We start from the raw sequence: 27,669 nt of genomic DNA, 5'->3' as shown, positions 1-27,669 counted from the left end.
GGTGGTTCTGTGGTCTTCACAAGGCCTTACTGCCCATCATTTTGATTGTATAATTCAATACATGATTCAATTGTCCTTCCTTCAGATTGCTCTTCCAGACCCCCATTCTGCCATCTTCTTCTCTGGGAGACCAATCTGCATGGATGACCTCAAGGGGTTGCCTCCCCGTTTGGCGCCCTGTTGGGTTTAGCTAATGGGAAGCCAGCCAGGAGATCAGAGGGTGGGAGGAATGTGAGGTCAAGACTGTCTACATTTCAAGGCTCCTATTAGGCAGCCTTCTCCGTACAGCCACTCTGTTTACGAGCTTCTGGTGCCTGCTATCTTCTCTGACTACTTCAGGCTTCTGGCAGCAATGGCTGGCTGCCTTTGTTATTGGTCCCTTGTTGGGTTTCCTGAAAGCTTGCCCATGCCTTTACAGATAGTCCTTTATTAATCTCTTCTCCATTGCCCAGAGTGTGCCATCTTTATCCTGCCAGGACATGGACTGATACAGAGGTTATCCATTTCAGTTGACAATTCAGATTTACAAGAGGAAGTACATGATTTTATAAGTAACTGAAATCCAACTCTGAGCCCCCATCCTGTCATTATGGGGCATTTCGCCTTGGGGTACATCCTGGGGGATGCTGAGTCCCTGGATGTGACAAAGCTTCAGAGACTCACTAGAAATCTTTGATCCATGGCCTGTCCTGGTGACTGCTTGGTCACCCACCCATCATCCCAGGCTGCCTGGTCTTTTCAGGTCCAAGGACATTAATGCTTGCATGTCAGGCCTGGGACAAAGCTTTGGCCACACTGGAATGCAGATTGTTTTAGGAGAGGAATGACACCTAGGAAGCATCAGCAAGTGAAGATATGATTATTATTTGACCCCAGTAAGAATGTCAGTGCATCTTATTTTTCAGTTCATAATCAAGGAAGCAATATGAATTTGACTCGTATGCATGCCCATGACTCACAAAACCCATTAAAAAAAACAACACCATTTAACAAAAATGTAGCAACAGGCACACATTTAATGTCATCCATTGAGTTGAATGTTTCACATATTATTTATCCTTTTTACCTTTTAGGAAAGCACATTCTGTCACTACATCCCCACAAGATTAAATTGCCAGAGACAATGTAGGCTATCTGCAAAACCGAATTGAGGTTTCTGTTTAAATTTAGTTCCTTTCATCTCCAAGTAACCTAGATGGCTGAGGCATTAAATGACAATTAATGGATAACAGAATAACCCACTTCCGAATTTGTTCCTGTGTCTGGGTCATTTTTCTGGGCTTTAAAAGAATGAGATAAAGTGTGCAGTGTGCAGAGTAGCCCCAGATGGGATAGCATCTTGAAAACTGGCATTTGCTGAATACTCGTGCAGAATCCAGAAATATCTCATGGTCAGGATGAAAGGTCTAAATTTAATACCAAAAACAGAAAACTGGCTTGGCTTCCTTGGACTTCACACAGGAAAGCTCTTGTTTGGAAGTTCTGAAATGAGAAGGGGCTGGAGACGCTCTGCTCATGGCATCCTCGGAGTTTCGTGGGGCCTGGAAATTCTATTGTTTTCCCAAGATCTCATTTGGCCCACGATGGAAGCCTACATAGAAGAAAGAGAATCTGATGATAGAAAATCAGGGAGAAAGTTTACATTGATGCAGATACTCCCCACAATAAGTATAGGTTCATTTCTTCTTCTTCTGGTTTTGCTTACCCAGCTTTTAAAATTTAACCATCTTCCCTCACCACCTGTATAAGACATCTGTGGTTCTTGTTCAAATAGCATCTCTACCTCTGGTAACAGAATGCAGCCCTTCCTTTTTGGGAGCCTCCCTCACCTAGGCTATTCTTATGCGCATCAGAGTCATAGCAGTTGATTCAAGAATGGTCTGATACACTTTAGACTAATGAAAGTCAGCCCCAGGAATTTACTGGAACTATTGAAGAAAAGGTTGTACTTTTATTGAGATTGCTAGGCTGGATGTAAGCCTCCTGCTACTAGCAGCCCATTCAGAGAGGCAGAGAGACGGTGGGAGAAAGAATGTCAAGAGACATCACTGAACTCCTAGATTAAGCCATTCCTGAAGTTGGTAATATCCTTGGTCTTCACAATTGCCTGAAACAATTACCCCTCTCCTTATTTTTATCTTGTACTAAACTGAGTCTTGACAAATATACTTTACCAGGAGTGATTTTTTTCTCTCCCTCTGAATAACCAGAGCAGAGGTTCTCAAATGTGGATGTTTCTTGCAGTATCTACAGGATTTAATAAGGGAGTAGGAAAGGGCAGTTTCCAGCTTCTCTCACCTCTTCCCACCTCACCCCACCTCCAGTGGAGGCCAGTGAACATTTAAAGGACACGTCCTCATAACATCATTTTCTTATCAGAGGGCTTTGGGTGAGAATCAGATTGGGAACTTTAGTGCTTTGGTAGCAAGGGATGAGTAGGTTTCAACAACAGTCTGTTGTTACAATCAAAAACTGCTAAAGAATCCACATCTTGGGTTTTTTAGTCTACAACCATGAGCACCCAAGAGAACAAAATTAACAAGAATTGAAAGGTAAAGATAAACCCAAGAATGGGTGAGGAGCCTCTGCCCCCCACTTATCCATAATGTACATACCCTGCTCACCTGACTTAGCCAATGGAAGTGATTTATCCATAAGAGAGTGGAGGTTTGTACACGGATATTCATAGCAGCATTGTTTATGAGAGCCAAAAGTGGAAGCAATGCACATCAACAGATAAGTGGATGAACAAAAAGCCATACAATGAAATATTATTCTGCCACAAAAAGAAATGAAGTATTTATTCATGCTACAACATGAATGAACCTTGGAAATATTAGTCTAAGTGAAAGAAGCCAAACACAAAAGGTCACATATTTTGTGATTCCATTTATAGGAAATGCCCAGAAAAGCCAAGTCCATAGAGAAGAAAAGCAGATTAGTGGTTGTCAGAGGCTGGGAAGTAAGATTTTTTTGTTTTTATTGCAAACTGGGAGATGATGGCTAACAGGAACAGAGTGTGTTTTTGGGGGTAATAAAAATGTTGTGGGATTAGAGAGTGGTGGTGGCTGCACAACTTTATGAATATGCTAAAAGCAATTGAATTGTATACTTTAAAATGGGTGAATTGTATGTATGTGAATTATATCTGAATACATCTATTAAACAAAAAAGAGAGAGTCAGGGTAGGAGTAGGAATCTTTCTGAAAGGCTGTCTCATATGACTGGACTTCCCTTCATCTATTAAAAATGTCGAATATAGTTCAGCCAAGAGGCATCTTTGAGATTTTTACAAGGAAGACTCGACATAGTGAAGTATGGTATGTATTTGCTTTATTTAACAATGGACAGGTTATTTTGATTTTCTGAATTATATAAATCATCCCATTCGATTAAATGCCTTATTGATTGTAATGTGAATATCCCATAGGTTGTGGTTATACTAGTCTTAGAACGCACATTTTCCTTTACCTGGGAAGGACAGCACATTTATCCCAAGGTCAGAGGCTCCCGTTAACGTATCCTTGTTGACTCGGTGTTCCAGAGACCCAAAACTGTAATTTAGATCACATGCCTAAGTTTAACCCAGGTTCCTCATTCCAGACCCGAGGGCTCTAGATAATGTGTTTCTGACAATTCAGTGACCCCGAGACCCAAAACTATAATTAACATGTTGCTTCTGCTTCTGTAAACTGCTTTTTTTGCAAACCAGGTTCCTCATTCCAAACCTTGAGATGTAATCAATACCTTTGTGATTTTTTGCCTATATAACCCTGGAGCTGTGACCATCTTGTTACCATGGGATTTGGGAAAGCAAAATGGCCCCTCCTAGTCCCGGATTGCAATAAATGTGACTCTTTAATTCGACTTCTTGAGGCGTCCTTCTGTGATTCGCAGGGTACGTTACAACAATAGCATCTAAGGCGAAAAAAAAGTCTTCATGTGGGTGGCTTGACTTGGGATATCATCAGCAATGCCTTCACTGTTAGGGTGAAACTGTTGCTGAGAAGGTCTTCTTGGACCCCTCACTGAATCTTTTTACCTTGAATGAATCAGGGGTGGTAGCAGGTCTTCCTGGGGCCTGTGTCTAGGCCATATAGACGGGCAGGGACTGAATATGTGCAGGCCTCTCCATGTCTCTCTTTTTTTGGTTCAATTTGGAATATGTTCTCCTCAGTATCTCAGGCTGAGTGGCTTCAAATTCTTTCCTGTGTACCTGAGCAAAGTCATTACGCATAAGATCCATTTGAGTTTGAGAGCAAAGAGAGATTCCATTGCTTACCTGAATTTACAGAGGATTGTATTCTCATAACTGGGAAGTCGTGTTTCAATAATAGCAGCGACAGGCAGAGGAGGAATTAAAAACTACTGGAGAAGTGACTTGCCTTTACTCTGTAAAAGGAGCAAGTCTAACCACCTCATTTTTTAAAAAGAAGGGTAAAATGTTTTTAGCTTTTCCAATGTCAGGCATTGTTCTAATCACTTTACCTGTATCAAATTCAATCTTCACCTTGAGGAAGATATTATTATAGCCACAGTTGATAGAAGAGGAAAGCCCAGAGAGATGAGGCCACAGAGAGTTGAGGCCGCAACCCCAACACAGATCCAGGATTCAAATCCAGCCAGCCAGGAGAATCTCCCAATGCTCGCAACAGGATTAATTAATTAGATAGTCCCGTTGTGTGACTCTTTTATTGTTTCTCTCAGAATTATTTAAGTTGTTTAACTTCTAAAGGTTTTAAGTGTTGCCTCCTCCTGGTGGCATCTATGAGCTGGGACCACTCCTAGTTTCTCTCCAAGTGCTTTCACTTGGTCCTTCAATAGTCAGAAGGCTGCCAGCAGTGGACCCATCTTGGAGTGTTGTGCTCCTTCTGCTGGATAAACTCTCTCTGTTCTAGTTTGACTAATTTTTACTGATCCTTAAACATCACTTAGTTCAATGGAGCCTCTCCTGATAGTATAGTCCTTTCAGCCCCAAATAAACTTGGGACCCTTCATCTGGGCTTCCCCATCATTGAGTCCTTTTGTCACAGCATTCATCATAGTTGTACGGGTATTGCTGTTTCAGTTGTCCCTCCTCCTACACTAGAATGTTAGCTCCATGACGAAAGGGACCAGGTAATTCCCAACCCTTCACCCCCAGCAGCCAGCACAGAGGGGGCATACAGGAGATGCCTACTATGGAATTTGTTTTGTTGTTTGTAAATCTGATGCTAAGTCTGTAGTTGGTTTCTTCTAAGTTGTTTTTAAGCAAACAACTAAGTTTTCAGGGTGTGAGAAATTTCTTTTTTCTTCTCTCGTTTTCTTCATGGACATCAGGAAGTTCAGTGATCCCCTGTCCGGGGGTGGGGGTCGGGGGGGCAGGTTCAAAATACTATTCATCAACTAAGGTCTCCCCCAAGCCTGTTAGAGCAATGGGGTCTCTGTTCCAGTAGACTTCCATGCCTCGTCTGTGATCTTCCTTCAGCCTACTTCATAGGATATGAATGCCATGAAGACTGGAAGAGAACGTTCATTTATGCAGGTGCCTAAAAACAGGCTCTTAGAAGCCAAAGGGAGCCTTACTTTACTTTTTTTTTTTTCCAGGCTCTCAGCATATTAAAAAAATACTTGATTAAAAATTTTTTAATTCCCAGTACAGGCTACATGGCCCAAATAATGTGACAAAGAAGCTGAAATCTCTATGATGAATGTGCCTTCTTTCAATTCGGCCAGGGACTGTACAGTTGTTCCTATGTCTAACCTAATTGGGAGAGACTTAGGTCAAAAACCTGAATTCGAAGCTCAGGCCAAAGGCTTCCTCAGCTCAAGTCGCCCTGGTCTTGCCTCAAACAAGGAAGTCATCTCTGATGTCGGGTGAACGAACTGAATATTTTGGAAACTGCAAACTGCAGAACGTTCGGGAAAGTTTACCGCCGGGGTAACAACCCCAAATTCTCTAGGCTGCCCACAGTGGCTCCGGACGCGGAACCCCATTTCGCACGTGGGCCCGGCACCCACCCATCCTCCTTCCCCCTCCCGCGCCGGGTCCGCAGCGCCCGCGCCTGGGTCCCCCGGAAACGCGGCGCCCCACCGGAAGTGACGTGTCTCACTGTCTAGCAACCGTTGCCAAGGAGCTCGTCTCTAGGAACCCGCTAGAGCCCGGGGACGTCCTGGGGGTGGGGGACAGTGGTTTCCTGAAGAAAATTTGAGGTAACCTCGCCGACCCGTGCTCGGAAACTTCCCCGAACCCCGAGATAGGAGAAAAGTGCCTCCCATCCCCTTCCCAGTGCGGCAAGCGGAGGGGTCGCCGCGGTGACCGGGTCCAAGGCCGTTCCCCGGCGGAATGAGTCGTCGGGAAGCCCCGAGGTGCCCGGGTGTGACGTGGGGTCCGGTCCCCTTTCCCGAGCCCTGGGGTCGGGGGGACACTATTTTGCGGACTCCTGCGAGTTGCTGTCCAGAGCGCGTGGTTTCTGTCCCGCTCTGTGCCAGATAAGCGCTCGTCCTGGTTTTAATTCTTGCCCGCCCCCCGCCCCCCTTCGGGTTTTTATGTTCTTCTGAGGGTAGGCGCTTGTGAATTAGTGTGGCATCTTTCCTCTGGAAGAGGGAGAGTAATTGCTTTTGCTAATTTTAGAGCGCGGAGCCCACGGGGCACAGACAGCCTACCTGCGCAGCACGTCTCTGTCCTCCGCGCGTGACCCTCAGAAAGCTGGTGGGCCAGCGGGGAGCCCAACTAGTTTCTTTTCTTCTGGTAACGTCTTACAAGGGTTTTGTATTTTTGAAAGGGGGGGAAATATATATATATATATATGTATATATATATATATATATATATATATATGTATATATATATATATATATATATATGTATATATATATATATTCTGCTATAAATATATATAATTTCTAAATTATTGAAAAGTAAGTATATACAGGTGTTCCCCCCAAAAAGGTATACACACTTTGAAATTCTTTTTTTAGTTCATTTTTAAAAATTGCTAGTTAAAAAAATTACCTGCCTGCAAAATTCTACTACTTCTTCCCATAGTGATGTCTGCATGCAGGCGACACAAGAAACCTTGGTAATGCTGGTTCAGCACGTAAATAATCGGATACTCAGTTTTTACTCATTCAGTCTAGTGGAAGTAGTCACTGTTTTAGAGGTAGAGGGTGTTCGAGGATGGAATGACAGATATATCCTCATGGAATTTACGTTTTAGCAGAGAAGAGAAAATGTATTACATGAGTAACTACATGTGGTCAACGTGGAAGGCAGGCCCTGTTATTCCGATGCAGAACCTGGTGTGTAACATAAGAATGATTTCCTGGAGGAACTTACCTTGAAGGGTAGGGTTGGGAAACCGTTAGGATTTGCACCTCTGGAGAGGGGGGAAAGGGAGAACAGTCCTTCTAGGTGGAGAAAACAGCATTAACTGAAGGCAGAGGTGGATCAACTAGGAAGCAGTGACCATTTCCATCTGCTGAGGTTTGAAGGGTGAAGAGTAACAATTTGGCAATACAGTTGGGGAAAGCTCATTTGAGCTAGATTTTAAAGTGCCTCAAAAGTCAAGAAGTTTAGACTTTATCTTGTGGGCAATGAGAAGCCTATAGATGATTTGGAATGGGAGGTGGAGACTGGTACCTTATTGGAGGCAAAGGAAATGAGGTCCTGAAATACTCAAGGGTGGCAGAGTCAAAGCCTATAGAGCCAAACATAACATTAGTGGGTGAAGATCGCTTGGTGGAGGAAACCAAAACAAATCCAAGAAAGCATACCCAGGCTAAAGCTTGCAGCCTCTACTCAGCTCGATTTGGGTGTGGCCATGCAAAAATGTGGGCCCAGGGTTGCCTGATCTGATTTTCAAGAGAGACTGGAAATCTGGATATTAATGCAACAATATCTCCTAATTTTTAAACCTGGGCTGCTAATTTTTTAATATATTTTTATTGATTTCAGAGAGGAAGGGAGAGAGAGAGAGAGGAGAGAGAGAAACATCAATGATCAATGATGAGAGAGAATCATCGATTGGTTCCTTCCTGCATGCCCCACACTGGGCATTAAGCCCACAGCCCAGGCATATGCCTTGACTGGGAATCTAACTGTGACCTCCTGGTTCATAAGTCTATGCTCAACGACTGAGCCATGCCAGCTGGGCTGTTTTAAAAATTAGAAATATGTCTGCAGCCTATAACAAGTCTTTACCCCTGGGTAGATATTGTGGAGCAGAACAGAAGAGATGTTAATGTAGGTGGGATTTATTCATTTGCCCCTGTTAATGCAGATGACTGCTGTCACACAAGATGCATATACAAAAACACTTGGCGTTACAAATTAACAGTATATATTGAAGCTTTCATAATGAAGTTGTCCCACTCTGATTTATTTCAATAAAATAACTTTTCCATGTAGAATTATACTTTCTATGCCTGCTTTTTATGATCTTAATACTGGTTTCCCCCCAGAACTTTTGTTATCAGTATTGAGGAATTTTTTTCTCTATTTTTACTCTTTAGTTTAAATTGTAAGACCTTGATTATGAGTGATCAAATAAAATTCATTGTGGACAATCTCAATAAGGAGCCTTTTAAGAAGAGCTATAATTTAATCACATTTGATTCCCTGGAGCCAATGCAACTATTACAAGTTCTCAATGATGTCCTGGCTGAGATTGATCCAAAGGTAAGAGTGTTGTCTTTCTCTGTGATGAAAAGAGTGGCAGGAAAGCCAGTTTCTGCCTCTCAATATCTGTCTTGGGCAAATTATTTGCATTCTCTGGACTTTATTTTCATGAGGCCTTATTTTACAGGCCTTATGTTTGTAAAGTAATAGGAAATGATCTTAAAGTTTTTTCTATTAGCTCAAAAATTATCAACTTGTACCTTATTTAGAAAATATTTCCCCACTTCCAAATATAAATGGATTTAGTACAGGAATAAAAATGCTTTTACAAAAGGTTTTATTGTATTGCAAGTTAGCTCATGTCTCTGCACTGGAGAGTTTTTACACTTGACATTCTTAATAGAATCCTGATCTGACTTGTATACACCCTCACTTGGAATCTGGAGACCTCCATACTTTACCCATTTTATTAAGGAACATTGTGCCTGTTATGCTCTAGTAGATTGTAAGTGAGTTTAAATGTTGTTCTTTGTTAGATTTACAACAATAACATTTTTTTAAATTTCTTTAATTGTTAGCAAGTTGTTGATATCAGAGAGGAGATGCCAGAGCAAACAGCCAAACGGATGTTAAGCCTCCTTGGTATCCTTAAATACAAACCTCCAGGAAATGCCACAGACATGTAAGAATCTGGTTGCATGTTGCCTTCTTTTTTTCTCTTTAATTTGGAGAAGTTTTATTTATTTTTAAAAATTTATTTAATAGTATAATGTGTTGCTTTCCTTAAACTATGCTTTCATAGCCAAACCTTCATAGGCTATTGTCAGTATTCCTAGGCACTACCTGGTTTCCCTAAGTCTATGGCCTCGGAACGTCACTGAGTTTCAAAATAATCTTGAGCTTTTTAAAAAATATATATTTTTATTGATTTCAGAAAGGAAGGGAGAGGAAGAGAGAGAGAGAAACATCAATGATGAGAAGGAATTATTGATTGGCTCCGTCCTGCACGCCCCCCACAATCCAGGCATGTGCCCTTGACCGCAGCCGAACCCGGGACCCTCAAGTCTACAGGCTGACACTCTATACACTGAGCCAAACCAGCTAGCTCAATAATCTTGAACTTTTAATGTTATTTTGTCATGCAGAAGTTGTAAGTGGGTCAGTTCTTTCTCCTAATCAAAAAAGTTAGGCAAATGCACTATTCCATTTTATCATCTAGCTGCCATCCTAGATGAAAATCATAACTTAAGCTGCCTAGTCAATGAAGTGAAGTATTAAGGCTGACTGTACTAGGTAATGGTTCCAACACAACCTTTCCACGTATTCCAGTGATATATTAAAGGCCTACTTTTACTTTTATTGTTAATGTGCACACTGACTATTGAATAGCATTGCTTTTATCCTTTTTAAATTGTCATGGAAAGCAATCTGGACACTGTAAATCAGATTTTGAGTAAATATCTCTTTTCAAGGTTCACTTATAAGCCCACATGTGTGTGCACGCATTTTTGTTTTTTGTTTGTTTGTTTGTTTTTTATAGGAGTACCTTTCGTCAGGGTCTGGTGATTGGAAGTAAACCTGTAATTTACCCTGTGCTCCACTGGCTTCTTCAGAGGACTAATGAGCTGAAGAAAAGAGCATATTTAGCTCGTTTCTTAATAAAACTGGAGGTACCAAGTGAGTTTCTTCAGGATGAAACTGTGGCTGACACCAATAAACAGGTATTCAATACATAATAGTATTTTAAAACTGTCTGTAGTGGATTTCAAGAACATGTTCAAATACATGGTAACCTCTCTCTAGTGTATTTGCTGTCTCTGTATTTTCAGGTGGCACCAAAAGGGAAAACAAGTTATCAGCTAACATTCAACTGCAACCATGTATTAAAATATTGACGTTTGCACACAAATACCAATTCAGTGATAGGTGCATGTGGATAGAAAAGAACACACCCTGAAGTTAATGATTTTAGCATAACTTATTACTTAAGCATTGTGGGTAGGTTGGATCCTGGGCCTGGGACTGCAGGGCACTTTGCTAATCAGTAAGGTGACAATATAGTTTGTCATCCAAATCAGAGAGCAAGGGACTATCAATAATTATACCAGGACCGAGGTATACATTGACACTCTCCCAGGAAAACTGGGATATGTGGGCCCCAGCAAAGACTGTATAGGCAAAGATGCTAGGCTTGCAACCTCAGAGGACTTTTTAGTCAGGCTGAAAGTAAACAGAGGGCCAGGAATTTGGAATTTCAGTGCATTTTCCTCACCAGAATTTTGAGGTAATACTGGGTTTTGGCCTTAAGATATTAAGGGAGGGAGACAGATGAGTAGCTAGACAACTGTAATTTCATATGATATCTACTCTGATGTCATGGCATTCTGATACAGGGCTGTAGAAGTCTTCTGTGTGGGTAATGGCATCTGTGCTGAGACCTGAAGGAGGAATAGGATTTATCCAGGTTAGGGATGAGGGGACTCATACGATATTCTCAAAGGGAACAAGGTTTGTGAACTGGAAGTGAGAGCATGGGATGTTCCAGAGGCTGAAAGAAAATCAGCATAGCGAGAGTATAGAGTGTGAGGTAGGAAAGTAACCAGAGAGGAAGCAGGAGAAGGATTTACTGACCAGATTTTACAGACCTGCTTTTTTATGTCCTATATAAATGTTTAAAGATGTATTTTTCAAATGCTGTGTTCATAATTATTTAAGTCAGCGATTTTCAACCGGTGTGCCACAAGAATTTTTATAACATGCAATACCTGACTATTTAGTCAAGGGCACTGACCTCTTTTCCCTTAGACTGTCAAAAAAATGACAATAGCCAACACAGTAATAGCCACCCTGTGTGAAGGAATCAAAATTATACCTACCTATTTTTTTGTCAGATCAGCAAAAAATGTCTTTTGGTGTGTGGTAGAATTTTAGTCATTTATGTGTGCTTTGAGATGAAAACGGTTGAAAATCACTGATTTAAGTAATCACTATAAGTTTATAGATAACCTGATTAAGAAAAGCCTACTAGGTCTAGTAATTAGTTTATCATTTTTTAACTTGTTCTTTTAGTATGAAGAGTTGATGGAAGCCTTTAAAACTTTGCATAAAGAATGTGAGCAGCTTAAGACATCTGGATTTTCCACAGCAGAAATAAGAAGGGTAAAGAAAAGAAAATCTATTTTTTATTTGAATAATGTTAGGTTTAGTATTTTTGTTTTTAGTTAATTCAGTATGAGTCTTAAAACTATATCGAAACTGGTGATAGCAAAAGGCAGATTTTCTTTTGTAAGACCTTGCTAGTTCTTTGCTGAATGAATTAATGAGGCCAGGGTAAATGATTTCAAAAGGTTACATTTTGAGTCTCTATCTAATATACATATATATGTATATATCTATATCTACTAATATAGATATCTGATGTAGAAAATAACAAAAAATAAAAATTTTCTAATTGTTTGTATATCCTTTCAGGCTGTGTGTGTGTGTGTATGTGTGTGCATGTGTTTGTGTTTGTGATCACACGATCCATAATTATTTGTATCTTGCTTTTTTAAAAAAAAGTGTATTTTATTTATTTTTATTTTTTATTGATTTCAGAGAGGAAGGGAGAGGGATGAGAGAGAGAAACATCAATGATGAGAGAGAGAAACATCAATGATGAGAGAGAATCATTGATCGGCTGCCTCCTGCACACTCCCTACTGGGGATCGAGCCCGCAACCCCAGCATGTGCCCTGACCGAACTGAACCCGAAACCCTTCAGTCCACAGGCTCTATCCACTGAGCCAAACCAGCTAGGGTGGTATCTTGCTTTTTATAATTTTATTTTATTTTTTAAGTATATTTTTATTGATTTCAGAGAGGAAGGGAGAGAGAGAGAGAGAGCGAAACATCAGTGATGAGAGAGACACGTCGATTGGTTGCCTCCAGTACATGCCCTTGAGCAGAATCAAACCCAGAATCAAACCCTTCAGTCCGCAGGCCAATGCTCTATCCACTGAGCCAAATTAGCTAGGTGTATTTTGCTTTTTAAATCATTTTATCATTAGTATATTCCCATTGTTATCTTTCTACAATATGATTTTAATGATTAAATAATATCCTATAGTATAGATAATTTAAGCATTTTTGCATATCTATGATTGTTTCCCTAGGATAAATTTCTGTTTTAGTTGCTTTTCTAGATGAACACCAAGCTGCCAAATAAATTATTGGGGATGGGGGGAATAGAAATGTCCTTCATCCCAAGGAGGTTCTTTATTCCTAATGCTCTGGTTATTATGATAGATACATAATCATATAAAACCCTTAGCTGCATTCTACAAAGAATACTTTTTCTGATAATGTCTTCTTGACTGCTTTTTAGGATATCAGTGCAATGGAGGAAGAAAAGGATCAGCTCATTAAGAGAGTTGAACGTTTGAAGAAAAGGGTAAGGCAAGAATTAGCACTGTAAGACTTTGGCCCCAAGTGTTAAGCACTTGCAAAGACTTAGGAATGCAAATAAAGATTAAGCAGGGCATGGATTCAATCTGAGGAGGGAATCAAATAACCCTGACTGAAAGGGAATCTCCCTAGGCACTAGCCCAAAACCTTCAAGGACCTGGAATCTAGAGCTTGACTGTCATCTCCAGGGAGTACTGTTTACCAAAAGGAAATGATAAGTGGGTGTCAGAGTCACGTGACATGCCTTAACCTGACAGTAACATGAACTACTTATTCCTTTAATGTAGGTGGAGACAGTTCAGAATCATCAACGGATGCTTAAAATAGCAAGACAACTTCGAGTTGAAAAAGAGAGGGAAGAATTTCTTGCACAACAGAAACAGGAACAAAAGAATCAGGTATCCATATGAAAATTTATATTCTCATGATGAAAGAAATAGTTCTTTATGACAATTCAAATGTAAAGAAAGAAGAATTTTAGAAGTTCATGTTTCCCTTTGTGAGCATGATAGAATATTCTTCTAAGAGTATTTTGTGGTGCCAACAGAATCAAGGACCTTTGGGACTCTATACTCAGTATATATCTGTACACTCCCTTTTGGCCTATGCTGAGCTCATGTTGTTACAACACTACCAAATATTCATTGTTTCATGAATGAAACTGTTGATGAAACTTGTAGAATCTCTCAAGGAGTGTTGAGATTCTGGGGCTATGATAACATCCTTCTATTGCTCTGATCACAGTATCCTCTACATTTTACTCCAGCGGTAAATAAGCAAATCATGAAAAGGCTCCAAAACACCCACCATCCACATTTTTGGATTTTGCCTTAACGAAAAAATAATTTGGCCAGGAAAATATCACTTTTATTTTGTTAAAAGTCGTTCTTAAAACTGAGTAGACTTATACATTAAAAGTACAGTTCAGATCAGCTCCATTTCCTTCTAAGTGGGCAGTTGAGGGGTTTGGCTTTCTCAGAACTTGTTTGGCATCACAGTCGTTCTACTGCAGCAGCAACTACACTGCCTGGCCCTGAGGTTACTTGGCATCAAATTTTGATTCTGAGACATCATATGTGAGAATGCTTGCAGTCCTTAAAGTTAAGAAAACCATGTTATAACAAGAAAAGCCTGGTAACTGTATTCTTTAGCAAGTATTTTTCTTTGACCAACAAATTCAGCAAATACTTTTTTTTTTTAATTTCAGAAAGCTTTTTTTTTTTAAGTTTTACATGAAAGGGTATTGAGGGAACCATTTATATTTGGGATTTAACATAGCAATTTTCTTGGTTCTTATTATTTGTTCCTTTATATCACAGGAGTTATGTGGAACTTGTATTTTTCATTGTTTGTATGAGTGGTAGGTTTCAATAGACTGAGCAAGTAATAGATCTAATTCTATTTTAAAGCTATTTCATGCAGTGCAGAGATTGCAAAGAGTACAAAACCAGCTGAAAAGTATGCGCCATGCGGCAGCAGATGCAAAGCCTGAAAGTAAGTGGAAATTATTAGATGATGTAGTTGATCACAGAATATTAGTTTAAATCAGTAGTCTCCCTACCGATTAGCAATTAACTAATGAGAACTATCATCAAGTGATATCTCAGCATTCAGAGTGTCATTTCCTATCTAATGAAGGGGAGTCCTGATACAGGCATCTTTAAGTCTTCACCTAGGGTTTCATTCCTGTTCAGTCAGTGTTTTGTCAGAGGGTAAAGATAATGAAAACCATTGTGGAGAGAGGCTCTCTAATCTGTGAGTATATGAAGTACTTAGGATGGATGTTATGAAAAAGATGGATGGAAGAAATGTGAATCATAAAGCCAGGGCTATAAAGACAAAGAATAACACCGAGTGTTTTCCCTATTTGGGCAATTATGCTAATGACATGGGTCTCTAATTTTAGATTAGATGAGCCCCTTGCTGGCTGGATTCATCTTAATTTTTGATGGTAAAGATGTGAAGGAATCTACATCAAATCCAAAGAACATATACTGCCTGGCCAGCGTGGCTCAGTGGTTGAGTGTTGACCTAGGAACCAGCAGGTCCCGGTTCGATTCCTAGTCAGGGCATATGCCCAGGTTGTGGCTCGATCCCCAGTGTGGGGCGGACAGGAGGCAACCAATCAATGATTCTTTCTCATCATTGATGTTTCTATCTCTCTCTCCCTCTTTCTTCCTCTCTGAAATCAATAAAAATATCTTTAAAAAAATAATATCAATAAGCAATTTGTATAGGCCTACTCTTATTAAGAAATTATTAGAGCTTATCATTAATAGTGAATTTTTGAAAATGAAGGCTATGTATATAAGAATTGAAAGATTTGGTATGCAGAAAAATAATTGTCTGATCAGTACAGTTTAATGCAATTTCAGATGTTAGCCTAAACATGTGTTTCTGTAATATCTGTTATCCTTAATTTTATTAGGTTAAATATTTCTTGCTGTTATGTTTTAATTCTGGCAACTAAACAGAATATCCAAAGATATTTACAGTATTAGTAATATTTCATTTTTTAAATTTGAGTTGATAGTTTTTATTTTGCTTTGGCTTTCTAGTCTAAATAGAAGTCATTTGGGCCAGGAAATACATAATTGTTTATTTAATAACTCGAGGCCCGGTGCACAAAATTTGTGCACTGGGGAAGGGGGGGGGGTTTCTCTCAGCCCGGCCTGCACCCTCTCGCAGTCAGAGAGCCCTCGGGGGATGTCCGACTGCCGGCTTAGGCCCACTCCCCGTGTGGCTTCTGGCTGAGCGGCGCTCCCCCTATGGGAGTGCACTGACCACCAGGGGGCAGCTCCTGGGTTGAGCGTATGCCCCCTGGTGGTCAGTGTGCATCATAGCGACCAGTCATTCTGCCATTTGGTCAATTTGCATATTAGCCTTTTATTATATAGGATAAAATGGACACAGTTCTGTTTAGGGCATCTCTTGTGGTGTTGGTTTAAAATATTGATGTAATATGTTAGTACATGCTGCTAAATTGTTAAGTAGTAATAAAAATAATAGGCTCAAATCAGCAGTCCATTAATTCAGTATTTCTTGATCATCTATTGAATGTCAGGTACTGTGCTAAATGTTAGGAATAGAAAACAGAAATCCTATATAATAAAAGCCTAATATGCTAAGTGTCTGGTCGTCGGTTGTTCATTCAACCAACCAAAGCGTAATATGCTAATGGTATGCTAAAGCCGCTCAACCACTTGCTAAGATGTGCACCAGGAGGCAGACAGTTGACTGGTCGATCAGTCACTATGATGTGCACTGACCACCAGGGGGTAGATGCTCTGACCGGTAGGTTAGCTTGCTGCTGGGGTCCGGCCAATTGGGACTGAGCGAGATAGGCTGGACACGCTCTGGAGCCCTCCTGCAGTCCCTCCCCAGCTGGCCAACCTCCCACGACCCTGACTGTGCACCGCGACCCTGACTGTGCACCTGTGGCTTCCCTCAGCCTGGCCTGCACCCTCTTGTAATCCAGGACCCCTCGGGGGATGTTGGAGAGCTGGTTTTAGACCGATCCTGCAGGACAGGCCGAGGGACCCCACTGATGCACAAATTCGTTCACCGGGCCCCTAGTATTTCTATAAAGTGCTCACAGTGTAATGGAGGAATGACCAGCAGTGTGCAATACGATGAATTTGCTGATGAAGCTCAGCATAGTGTTCGATGAGAACAAACAAAGAGGCAGAGCACCACACACTAACACAGAGACAAATGGCTTCCTGGACGTGGCCACTGAGTTAAGTTAAAGCTGGAAAGGTGAAGGAGTGGAAGACATTCCAACCAAGGTGCAGTGACATAAAGAGAGTGGGCTGAGCAAATAATGATGGATGAAGATAGATGAAGGGTAAGCCTCTCCTGACTGTGTTCGAAAAGAGGACAGGAGAGGGAGTGTGCGAATGAATGAGATAGCACTGTGCCTAGATTGCAGGAGGGTAGTAGTAAAGTGGTATTTACGTGCTGAAGGAAAGAGACAAATTGAAGATTTAGGAGGAAATGGTGAAAATTGATAACAGCCTTCCCTGCGTTTCCCAATTGTACCCCCATACCCTGTATTGCATTGAATCTTCTGTAACAATACCACAGTGTGTTAATGGTTGGCATATCTAATTCTGACTCAGCTAAACTCCAGGCGAGTCACCAAGTCATAATTGGTCTTTCTATTTCCAGGCCCTTGCACACTAGATTACACATACAGGCACTCAGTAAAGTCTGTTAAGGAGTTGGGAGGTGAGAGTAAAGACCTTGACTTTGGATAGGAAAACAGTGATCTTTTCCACACGGAGGAGGGGAATGAAATAAGAAAAAAATGGTTGAAATATAAAAATAAGGTATTACATATGTAATATATGTTTTTTTGTGGGTGGGCAGGGAGTAGGGAATAGGAAATTAAAGAGTTCTTGCTCTGCTGAACTTTTTGGGAAACAGTTTAAGGGTTGTATTCAGCAGTTTAGGAAAAGAGTAGATTAAGCAGATGTTAATTACTAGTAATCCAGGTGTTTAGTTGAATAAGGTCCATCTAAATTCTTCACTAACAAAAAAGATTTATAAAAAGTTTCTATTCACTTAAATAACATACACATTATTTTTAAATATGTATTCATTTCAGAGAGGATGGGAGAGGGAGAAAGAAATAGAAGCATCAATGATCTGAGAGAATCATTGATTGGCTGCCTCCTGCAAGCCCCAGACTGGGGATTGGGCCTGCAACCGGGACATGTGCCCTGACTGGGAATCCAGCCATGAGCTCCTGGTTCATAGGTCGATGCTCAACCACTAAGCCACGTTGGCTGGGCCAAGCGAATTATTTTTAGTGTACCAATGTAATTTGTATTTTTTTAAAATATATTTTATTGATTTTTTACAGAGAGGAAGGGAGAGGGATAGAGAGTTAGAAACATCGATGAGAGAGAAACATCGATCAGCTGCCTCCTGCACACCCCCTCTTGGGGATGTGCCCGCAACCAAGGTACATGTCCTTGACCGGAATCGAACCTGGGACCTTTCAGTCTGCAGGCCGGTGCTCTATCCACTGAGCCAAACTGGTTAGGGCTAATTTGTATTTTTTCAGAGTAACAACCATATTATAAAACATTCTATATTTTTATACTCTACACATTTGTGAGATTTATTACATAAAAAAACCTACTCATTCAATGATAGTTAGGATCAGTAAGATGTTTTCAGAGGGTTTTTAATTAAAAAGTTTACTGAGATCTTAGAGGCCAGGATTTCAAAAGATAATTTCTAAAAAACTGCATAGGAACATATGACTACTTTTCAAAGTCTACATTAAAATTTTTAAGAGAAGAACTTAAAATGTGATAGAAATTCTGTTTTTTATATTTTTTTAAGCAGCTTTATTGAGTAAAATGGACAAATAATAAACTGTACCTATTTAAAGTGTACAATCGATACGTTTTGAAACCATCAAAATAACAAGTATATCCATCGTCCCAAACATTTCCTTGTGCCTCTTCGCAATGTCTCACTCCTCCCTTCTCTGCCTCTCTACCTGTCTGTCCCCAGGCAACCATTGATCTGCTTGCCGTCATTAACATATTAGTGTGTTTTCTAGAATTAGAAACTTTTTAAAAATAAGGTATATAAAAATTAAGAATTTTTAATCTTTTAAAACATTTCAGACTTTGATTCCTTACATCTCTGGTTACATATGGTATATTTAAGAACTTGGGTGAAACTAGTCATCTGACGATGGAGAAACTAGTCATCTAATAGTCAGAGAAGCCAGGAAGTAGATTTAATCTGAAACCACATCATTATCGTGTGATTCATTAAACACTTTCTCTTCTCTCTCTTTCCCCAGCCCCTAAAAATGGGGGGAAATTGTAGGGATGAATGGAAAACTCGTGAATTTGTCTTTAATAAATTTTTACATGTTAATATATGGTTAGCACAACAGAACTAAAAATGCTTTTAAGGTTTTAGGCCAGGTTTATTATGTAATCTACGTACGTAGATTACTTAAACCGGAAATCCAATGTTTTAAAAACTTAAGCCAGAATTTGTAAACGTGTAATGGAAAGATCTGAAATAAACTTTTAAAAGCTCTCTAGGCTGGGAATTTATAACAAAACCATTATTCACTGAAAATCTGTGTGTGTATGTTTGGGCACTCTGTCAAAATAAGAAAACTATTAAATCTTAAAAATATAACTTGCCATTTAACTATAAACTTTACAAAATCAAAACTCCCAAACATGGAAAACTGAAAAAATGTATGAATGTAGATAATTTCTTTTTCGGATTTGAATGTGTGCTTTGAAGCTGACAAATTATAATGTATTACCACTTATGAGGTAATAGAATAGAACTATAAATTGCCTCAGAAGTATTGCAAAAGAAAAAGAGTAAAGGACCACATACAGAAGAAAGAAGCTGGATTTCATTTGGTTCTTGGATTTCTTACTTAAATGCAAAATGTGACCCAACAAAATATTTGGCTTTTTCTTTTCTTTCTTTTTTTCTTTCCTTTTCAATCACAATTTACATTCAGTACCATTCCGCACCAGCTTCAGATTACAGCAAAGTGGCCAGAAAACCAACCACTCTGCAGAGTGGTCCCCCTGCTGCCCCAAACACCCACTTTGGCCTCATACACAGTTATCTCAATATTATTGACTATATTTCCCACGCTATATCTGGTTTGTTTTGCAAATATTATTTTTGCATTAATTTAAGGAGTATAAAATAATTAGGTGGTAATTTGTTTTTTAATTGATTTTTAAAGAGAGAGGAAAGGAGAGAGAGAAACATTGATTTGTTGTTCCAGTTATTTTTTCCCCCATTGACTTCTCCCCAGCCATCACCACCACCCAGCACATGCCCTCACTCCCTTTAGTGTCTGTGTCCATTAGTTATGCTTATATGCATGCATACAAGTCCTTTGGTTGATCTCTTACCCCCCCTCCCCCAACTCCCCTCCCCTGTCTTCCCTCTGAAGTTTGACGGTCTGTTCGATGCTTGTTTGTCTCTGGATCTATTTTTGTTCATCAGTTTATGTTCTGGTAGATTCTCATATGTGCACTGACTAGGGATTGAACCCGTAAGCTTGGCATATTGGGATAATGCTCTAACCAACTGAGCTACTAGCCAGGGCTTAGGTGGTAATTTGGAAAGATCATAATATTACTTTTCCTGTAATTATTTAAACATTTCTTCCTTGTAAATTGTTTTTTTTATTATTCTAACTAGAGGCCCGATGCACAAAGATTCGTGCAAGAATGGGCCTTCCTTCCCCTGCCTGCCGGCACCGCCTTCACTCTGGCTGGAGCCGCCTTTCCGCCTTCCCATGCTGCCCAGAGGCCTGGAACGGCTGGGGTGGTGTGGAACGCCTGCGTTGTCGCCAAGGCCACTCAATGCTTGTGTATGCAAATTAACCCACCATCTTTGTTGGGTTAATTTGCATACTCACTCCTGACTGGCTGGTGGGCATCACAAAGGTACAGTCAATTTGCATCTTTCTTTTTTATTAGTGTAGATTAGCAAAAGACTTCAATGGCCAATCTATTATGGTACTAAATTTTATACACAGATACGATATTATACAGGTAGATATACTAGGTATTTTGACAGATATGCCCTACTATACAGATATTTTAAAAATATATATATTTTTATTGATTTAAGAGAGGAAGAGAGAGATAGAAACATCAGTGATGAGAGAGAATCATTGATTGGTTGCTTCTTGTATGCCCTTTATTGGGAATTGAGCCCACAACCCAGGCATGTGCCCTTGATTAGAATCAAGCCTGAGACTCTTCAGTATGCAGGCCAATGCTCTATCCATTGAGCCAAACCAGCTAGGGCCAGGTCTTATATTTTAAAGTATACAGAATGTCACTGTACCTATTCTCTTGGGCTGAACATTCATTTATTTTCTTTTCAAAGGTTTAATGAAGAGACTAGAGGAGGAGATAAAGTTTAATTCATATATGGTAACTGAAAAATTTCCTAAAGAATTAGAGAACAAGAAAAAAGAATTGCATTTTTTACAAAAAGTGGTGTCAGAGCCTGCTATGGGCCATTCTGATCTTCTTGAACTTGAATCTAAAGTAAGTGACAATTATCTTTTCATAGTTTCCAATTTTATCTCATCCTTAGTCCTATGAAAAGTATGTGAACTGCTTTCTATAGTGTCCAACTCTTGGCTCTTAAGTTAGCCTGCCCTAAGAGCTGATAGCTCTTATGAGGAGTTGCTCTTTATGAGAAGTAACAGCATGTAATGCTGTTACTTATAATACATGATTTATGAAAACCTAGTCAATTGATTAGGAAACTAAATAACTTGGATATATAAATTAATGCATATGATAGACTCATAGGTTTATGTATTCATAATATATAATTGGCTAATATAATGTATTCAAAATAACAAGATGACAACTTTTAAATATCAGTAATTTTTGTTTCCAAGAATAATATTGTAGCAATTTTATATTTAAAGCCTAATATATTTATTAGCCTTTTATGCCAGCTTTGGAATTACTAAATTTTTTTTGTAATTCTCATTGAAACCTGCTATCATATTATAACACTTTTGCTCCCTAGAAACAAAACACTAATCAGATGTGTATTTTTAAAAAAATACCAAATATTATGAAAATTGAACTGTTTTGATTTGTTGATCCTTTAATGTGCTCAACAGCCACTACAACTAAATACATAATTTTGATCATTTTATTGTTTTAATTTTCTTATAGAAATTAGATGGCCAAGTCAGATTTGGCTCAAATTTAATGTCATAGAATTAACAAGGGAACTCTAGTTTTTTTCAGAGGATAGACAGATATACTGAAAATCATGTAATTTTTTAAATTTGTTGAGGGACTATATGCTTCTGTGGGCTTAGTCAGTTTTATTACATTGGGAAAGGTTTGGATTAATGAGTGGAATAAGTGACTGCGATGGGAGAACCACAGATCATTTGAACAGGAAGGTTTTTAGATGTCATCCATGTCAGCTCTCAGCTGGGTTCATGAATTCCTTATAAAATCCCTATGGAATGTTAGTCTGGATTTTATCACTTGCAGTGACTTGAAAGTCACAAGCTAGAAGAGGGGATAACTTCAGATTTTAAAAAATTCTTTTTTATAAGAATGTATAAATATTTCATGCTGAATACTTTAGGATAATTTAGACATGGATGGTTAAATCCATGTAAGTAATAATACTGTGTAAATATTTATTATGAACCACGAAGTGTTCATTATTTCTAAAAGTAATCATAACAACCCACTCATAACATTAATGGAACCATCTAATCACTGATGATAAGAACTATAAATTCAAAGCTTGGCTGGGCCAATTGTCCCTTACTTTGTGTAATCATAGGGAGAGGCTTAACCTTTTTTATTTTCATACTGTTTTAGATAAATGAAATAAATACACAGATCAATCAGCTGATTGAAAAGAAAATGTTGAGAAATGAGCCAATTGAAGGCAAACTCTCACTATATAGGCAACAGGTAAGCCCATTCTTTTGGTCCACTTAGCTCTGAGCATCTTCATAAACACCACAGGCTGTGTTATTTGTAGTGTTAAAGTGAGAAGGAAGAAAGCAATCAGTGTCCTTCTGTCATTGCTAATCTCCAGATTATAACAAGGAACTTAGGAAAAAGCTACAAAAGACGCGTGTTCAAGTTTGAAATGCAATACACCTGATAATGCTTAGTTTCCTTTGCATCTGCCAACTGTGGTGATAGGGCTGTTTGTGTTTATATCTGTGAATGTGGAAGTTGATTATTTAAATGAAAGGTTACCTTAAGTGATATAAATAAAAATAAAATATTTGTAATCTTTAATGAATTAAAGGCAATATATCGTTTCAAGATTAAAGTTAGTTTGCAAGAATAGAATGAATTAAATTTTAGTCCTAAGGCAGTGGTTCTCAACCTTCTGGCCCTTTAAATACAGTTCCTCATGTTGTGACCCAACCATAAAATTATTTTCGTTGCTACTTCATAACTGTAATGTTGCTACTGTTATGAATTGTAATGTAAATATCTGATATGCAGGATGGTCTTAGGCGACCCCTGTGAAAGGGTCGTTCGACTGCCAAAGGGGTCATGACCGACAGGTTGAGAACCGCTGTTAAGGCATTTATCATTTTTTCCATAACTATTAGATCATGAGATTATATATGTTGTATTTCTAGACCAAAGAGTCAGATGAAAGCCATGAATTCTCTGAAAAGAACCCAGGCAGGAGTTTAGTGTGAAGAGCATTCTGTAACCTCAGGAAATACTGAGCTACGTAACAAAGCACTATTCAAGGATGTTAGAATTTTTAAAAACCGTTTTACAATAGAAAATTTCAACCATATACCAAGGTAGGGAAGGTAGTTCACCTTCCTGTTTCCCTAAGTTATAGCAATCATGGCCTTCTTGTGTCATTTCTACCGCCATCCCAACTGGATTATTTTGAAGCAAACCTTAGATTTAATATCATTTCATCTATAAATATTTCAGAATGTATCACCAAAAAATAAGGTTTTAAAATTTTAATTCCAACAGCATATCACATAAACTACTGTTTTTAAAGTTCACCCGTGTTGTAGCATGTATCAATACCTCATTCCTTATTATTACTGGATAACATTCCATTGTATGGATACTTTCACATTTTGTTCACCCATTCATCAGTTGATGGGCATTTGGGTTGTTTCTACTTTCTGACTATTAGGAATTATGCAGCTATGGACATTTTAATACAAGTTTTTGTGTGGAAATATGGTTTTCTCTCCATTGACTATCTTTCTAGGAGTTGCAGGTTCATATGATAATTTATTTAACACCGAGGAAATGCCAAAGTGCTTTCCTATGAGCTATACCATTTTACATTCCTACCAACAGTGTATGAAAGTTCTGATTTCTCCACATTCTTGCCAATACTTGTTATTATCTGTCTTTTTATTGTAGCCATCCTGGTGGATATGCTTACATTGAAATTTTAGCTTGGTAAACTCGAAAACAGAGAATTTCACAATTTAACAGAATGTTGATTGGATATGTTTTATTTTACGTTGGCATTTAATGCTCAATTAGGCATCCATAATTTCACGTAAAAAAGAAGCAAAAGCTGAGGAACTGCAGGAAACAAAGGAGAAGTTAGCCAGCCTAGAGCGGGAGGTGTCTGTGAAGACAAACCAGGCCCGGGAGTTTGATGGCACTGAAGTTCTGAAGGGAGATGAGGTAAGTTGAGGTCTCTCATGGGACAAGGATATGAGTATTGTTCTTGTTTGAAACCATGAATACTTTTGCCTTTTTTTTTTAATGTCAATAATGGGAAGTTAGTATTATTTTATGAAACCTCTTTCTGTATAACTGAAAACTCTGTGTAGTAATATTAAGATATTCTTGATGTACAATGACAGATCTTAATGATTTTATGAGCTAATATTCTAAATTTCCACTCTTTAATTAAGTGGGTTTAAACTGGGTTTATTTTATAAAAGTGAAATCAAATGAGTAGGAACAGATAAGAAAAAAAATCATAATTGTTGATAAATGTAATTTCACAGAGGGCTGAGAACAATCACCACTAAGTTACTTTGTCAGCAATGTGTGTTTGACCAGTTGCACTGACACCTTTAAAATTACTTCATTGTGGATGTTTACAAAGTTTAAAAATACAGTTATATCTTGCATTGCTACATACATTTTAAATTTTGAACAGTGCTTTAACAGCTGTTATTTATCATTTTGTCAGGCTCATGAGATTAGTAGTAGGACAAGTAATAATTGTCCTTTTTGGTGATTAAACTTAAGCACCAAAAATATAATTCTCCATCTCCTTTTTATAAAGTTAGCTCAAAAAAGAATGAAGGAAGGAAGGAAAATATCTTATCTTCAGCTCAGTGCTTTTTTTTTTTTTTTTAGCAAATCAAGTGGTAGATCACATTTTAATCTTTTTTTTTCTTTCACATTTTAATCTTAAACATTGCTTGTACTTTACCACCTCTTACAGCTTTGTTATTTTACATTAGCTCAGAGGCCTCAGCAAAGGCTACTTTGAAAAGCTGCTCTGTCCAGACCTCATTTTGGCTTTGAAAAGTTGTTGAATTCATACTGTTACAAATTTGCAGTGAACCTTCACTGTGCCAAACCCTTTTTTTCTGTGGTGCTTCTTTCTGATTGTAACCTCCCAGTATGCCTTTTAGCTTATTGGGGAAGTGGTAGGTTTTCAAAAGTCAACACTTAATTGAAACATTCCTTTGGCTTTTAACATCTACTTCCAGATTGCTTTGAGACATGGGAGTATTTTAAATGATACTTGGAAGCCAACAGCATGTGCTTCGTGACATCCTTGCTAGCCAAGAAAAAAAAAAAAGATTAATTATGCAGCAATTCTGCTTTATAAGAGAACATGTTATCTCCTAGCATTTTTATCTTTTCTTAAGAAAATGCTGCCCAATTGACAGGAAATAGTAATTGATATGGCCACATTTGGCATGAGTGGTGCTTATAACCCAGCATTAGCTATTCCCTGTATGCAAGTAGAGGCACAAGAACCTAGTGCCAAGCTATTAGCCTATATTTATTTATTTTTAAGTTTTTAAAAATATATTTTATTGATTTCAGAGAGGAAAGGAGAGGGAGAGAGAAACATCAATGATGAGAATCATTGATTGGCTGCCTCCTGCACGCCCCCTACTGGGGACTGAGCCTAAAACCTGTGCATGTGCCCTGACTGGGAGTGGAACCACAACCTCCTGGTTCACAGGTTGATGCTCAACCACTGAGCCACACCAGCTAGCTATTAGCCTTTATTTTTGACTAAATATATTGGATAGGAGAAGCATCCAATGACAGAAAAAGCATTCTTTTTTTTTTTTTAAGGGTAGTCAAGTTAATTTTTAAGAAATGGCCAGAAACTAGGACAAATCAAGTAAACCACTTACTTGGCAGTTACCTAAAAGAACAGAGGGTATTGGGGAACATTCAGCATAATTTTATAAGTAACAAATCTTGGTAGAGAAATTTTATTTTCTACTTTGATAAAGTGATAAGCCATATGAACAAAAGGGAAAAAGTTTGTTATACTTACAATTGTATAATACTAGAGGCCTGGTGCATGAAATTCATGCACTTGGGGGGTGGGGGGGAGGTGTCCCTCATCCCGCCCTCTCACAGTCTGGGAGCCTTGGGGGATGTCCGACTGATGGCTTAGGTCTACTTCCTGCAGGGAGAGGACCTAAGCTGGCAGTTGGACATTCCTAGCGCTGCCACAGAGGCAGGAGAGGCTCCCTGTGCTCAAGCAGTGAGCTCGGCTCCGGGCTTCTGGCTGAGCAGCACTCCCCCTGAAGGAGCACACTGACCACCAGGGGGGAGCTCCTGCGTTGAGCATCTGCCCCCAGTGGTCAGTGCACGTTATAGTGACCAGTCATTCTGCCGTTCGGTCGATTTGCATATTAGTCTTTTATTATATAGGATAGATGGACTTTACTGGGGTTTCATTTGATACCACATGGCAACCACCAAAAAAAAAAAAATTATATTCTTTGCCACTCATCTGTATACACACTACATGAGAGAGTATCAAGAAGTAGTAGTGTCCTGGACGGTAGCTAAGTGGTTAGAGCATCCGCCCTTGCACCAAAGATTCTCAGGTTTGATCACTGGTCTGGTTGTGGCACCAAAAGTGTATAAGAGTATATGTTTCCTCTCTTACTTAAAACTCTCCACCACATTTGATCCTCAATCTTTTAATTTTTGGCATTCTGACAATATTTTGCTTTAATTTTCATTTTTCTTGATTAGGAATTAGATTGAGTATCTAGCCACATACATATTTGGTCATTTAGATTTCTTCTGTCATTTTTCTGTTTATTTTATTTCTCCATTTTTTTTCTAATGGATTGTGTTTCCCTATCTATTTATCATATTTTTCCCTATATTCTGGATCATAATTGGGATAATTGTTTTCTTCTAGTCTGTTAGCTGTCTCTTTCTATACAGAGTCTTTTGTCACACAGAGGGTTTCTTCTTCCTCCCCAAACAGCTTTATTGAGATATACTTAGCATACAATAAACTGCACATACTTAAAGTGCAAATTGTTGCTGTTATTTCAAGTTATGATAACTTCAAATATTGGGACATGATTTTAATATTAAGTGACTTCAGTTTTCTGTAATCTGGAATGTTTTAAAAATCTTTACATAGAAATGTCTTACTTTATGCAGATTCAGTGTGAGAGGAGATATAAAGACAGTATGGTAGCAAGCATAATAGTTAATGGTCATGATTATGACTCTGAGTTGTCAATCAAAGGTTGCTGTGATCAGTATGATTTTTTTAAGATAACAGAAAGCTTAAGTAACCTCTCTTCCAGGAAGCATAGCCTGTAATTATTTTCCCAGCTCACACCTCACAACCCTCATATGTATTCATGTGTGTGGTAACACAGAGAACAGTTAAGATCACTTACTCAGTTTCTGCCTCCCCTAAAAAACCAGTCAGCTCCATGACGACTGGGGCATATCTCGTGCTCACTACCATTTACTTAATAGCTGCCTGTAGTAGGCACTTGGTAAATGTATAGAAAACCCAGACAAAAATGTATAACTAATATAATCTAATATAGACATATTCTTTCATAGAAAG

At 38.8% G+C, this 27,669-nt stretch overlaps 1 protein-coding gene across 3 annotated transcripts in view; it reads left to right on the top strand.

Annotated features, from left to right (window-relative positions):
- IFT81 (intraflagellar transport 81) overlaps positions 1 to 27,669 on the top strand; it is a 133,399-nt gene that overhangs the window by 68,541 nt on the left and 37,189 nt on the right. For 2 of the 3 annotated variants that reach the window (XM_081113397.1, XM_081113395.1), the window contains exons 3-12: positions 8,494 to 8,659; positions 9,178 to 9,281; positions 10,140 to 10,320; positions 11,669 to 11,758; positions 12,965 to 13,030; positions 13,332 to 13,442; positions 14,454 to 14,538; positions 20,956 to 21,119; positions 22,437 to 22,532; positions 24,111 to 24,257. In XM_081113397.1, coding sequence (XP_080969523.1) covers positions 8,494 to 8,659; positions 9,178 to 9,281; positions 10,140 to 10,320; positions 11,669 to 11,758; positions 12,965 to 13,030; positions 13,332 to 13,442; positions 14,454 to 14,538; positions 20,956 to 21,119; positions 22,437 to 22,532; positions 24,111 to 24,257 — 1,210 coding nt within the window. Of the gene's footprint in view, positions 1 to 6,104; positions 6,193 to 8,493; positions 8,660 to 9,177; positions 9,282 to 10,139; positions 10,321 to 11,668; positions 11,759 to 12,964; positions 13,031 to 13,331; positions 13,443 to 14,453; positions 14,539 to 20,955; positions 21,120 to 22,436; positions 22,533 to 24,110; positions 24,258 to 27,669 lie in introns of those variants that run through there. The other variant, XM_081113396.1, reaches the window with a different exon arrangement.

The sequence above is a fragment of the Myotis nattereri genome (genome assembly GCF_964212035.1).
Source record: "Myotis nattereri genome assembly, chromosome: 19".
Classification (NCBI taxonomy): Eukaryota; Metazoa; Chordata; class Mammalia; order Chiroptera; family Vespertilionidae; genus Myotis; species Myotis nattereri.
Note: the sequence above shows the minus strand (reverse complement) of the source record. Positions and strands in the feature narration are given on the sequence as shown.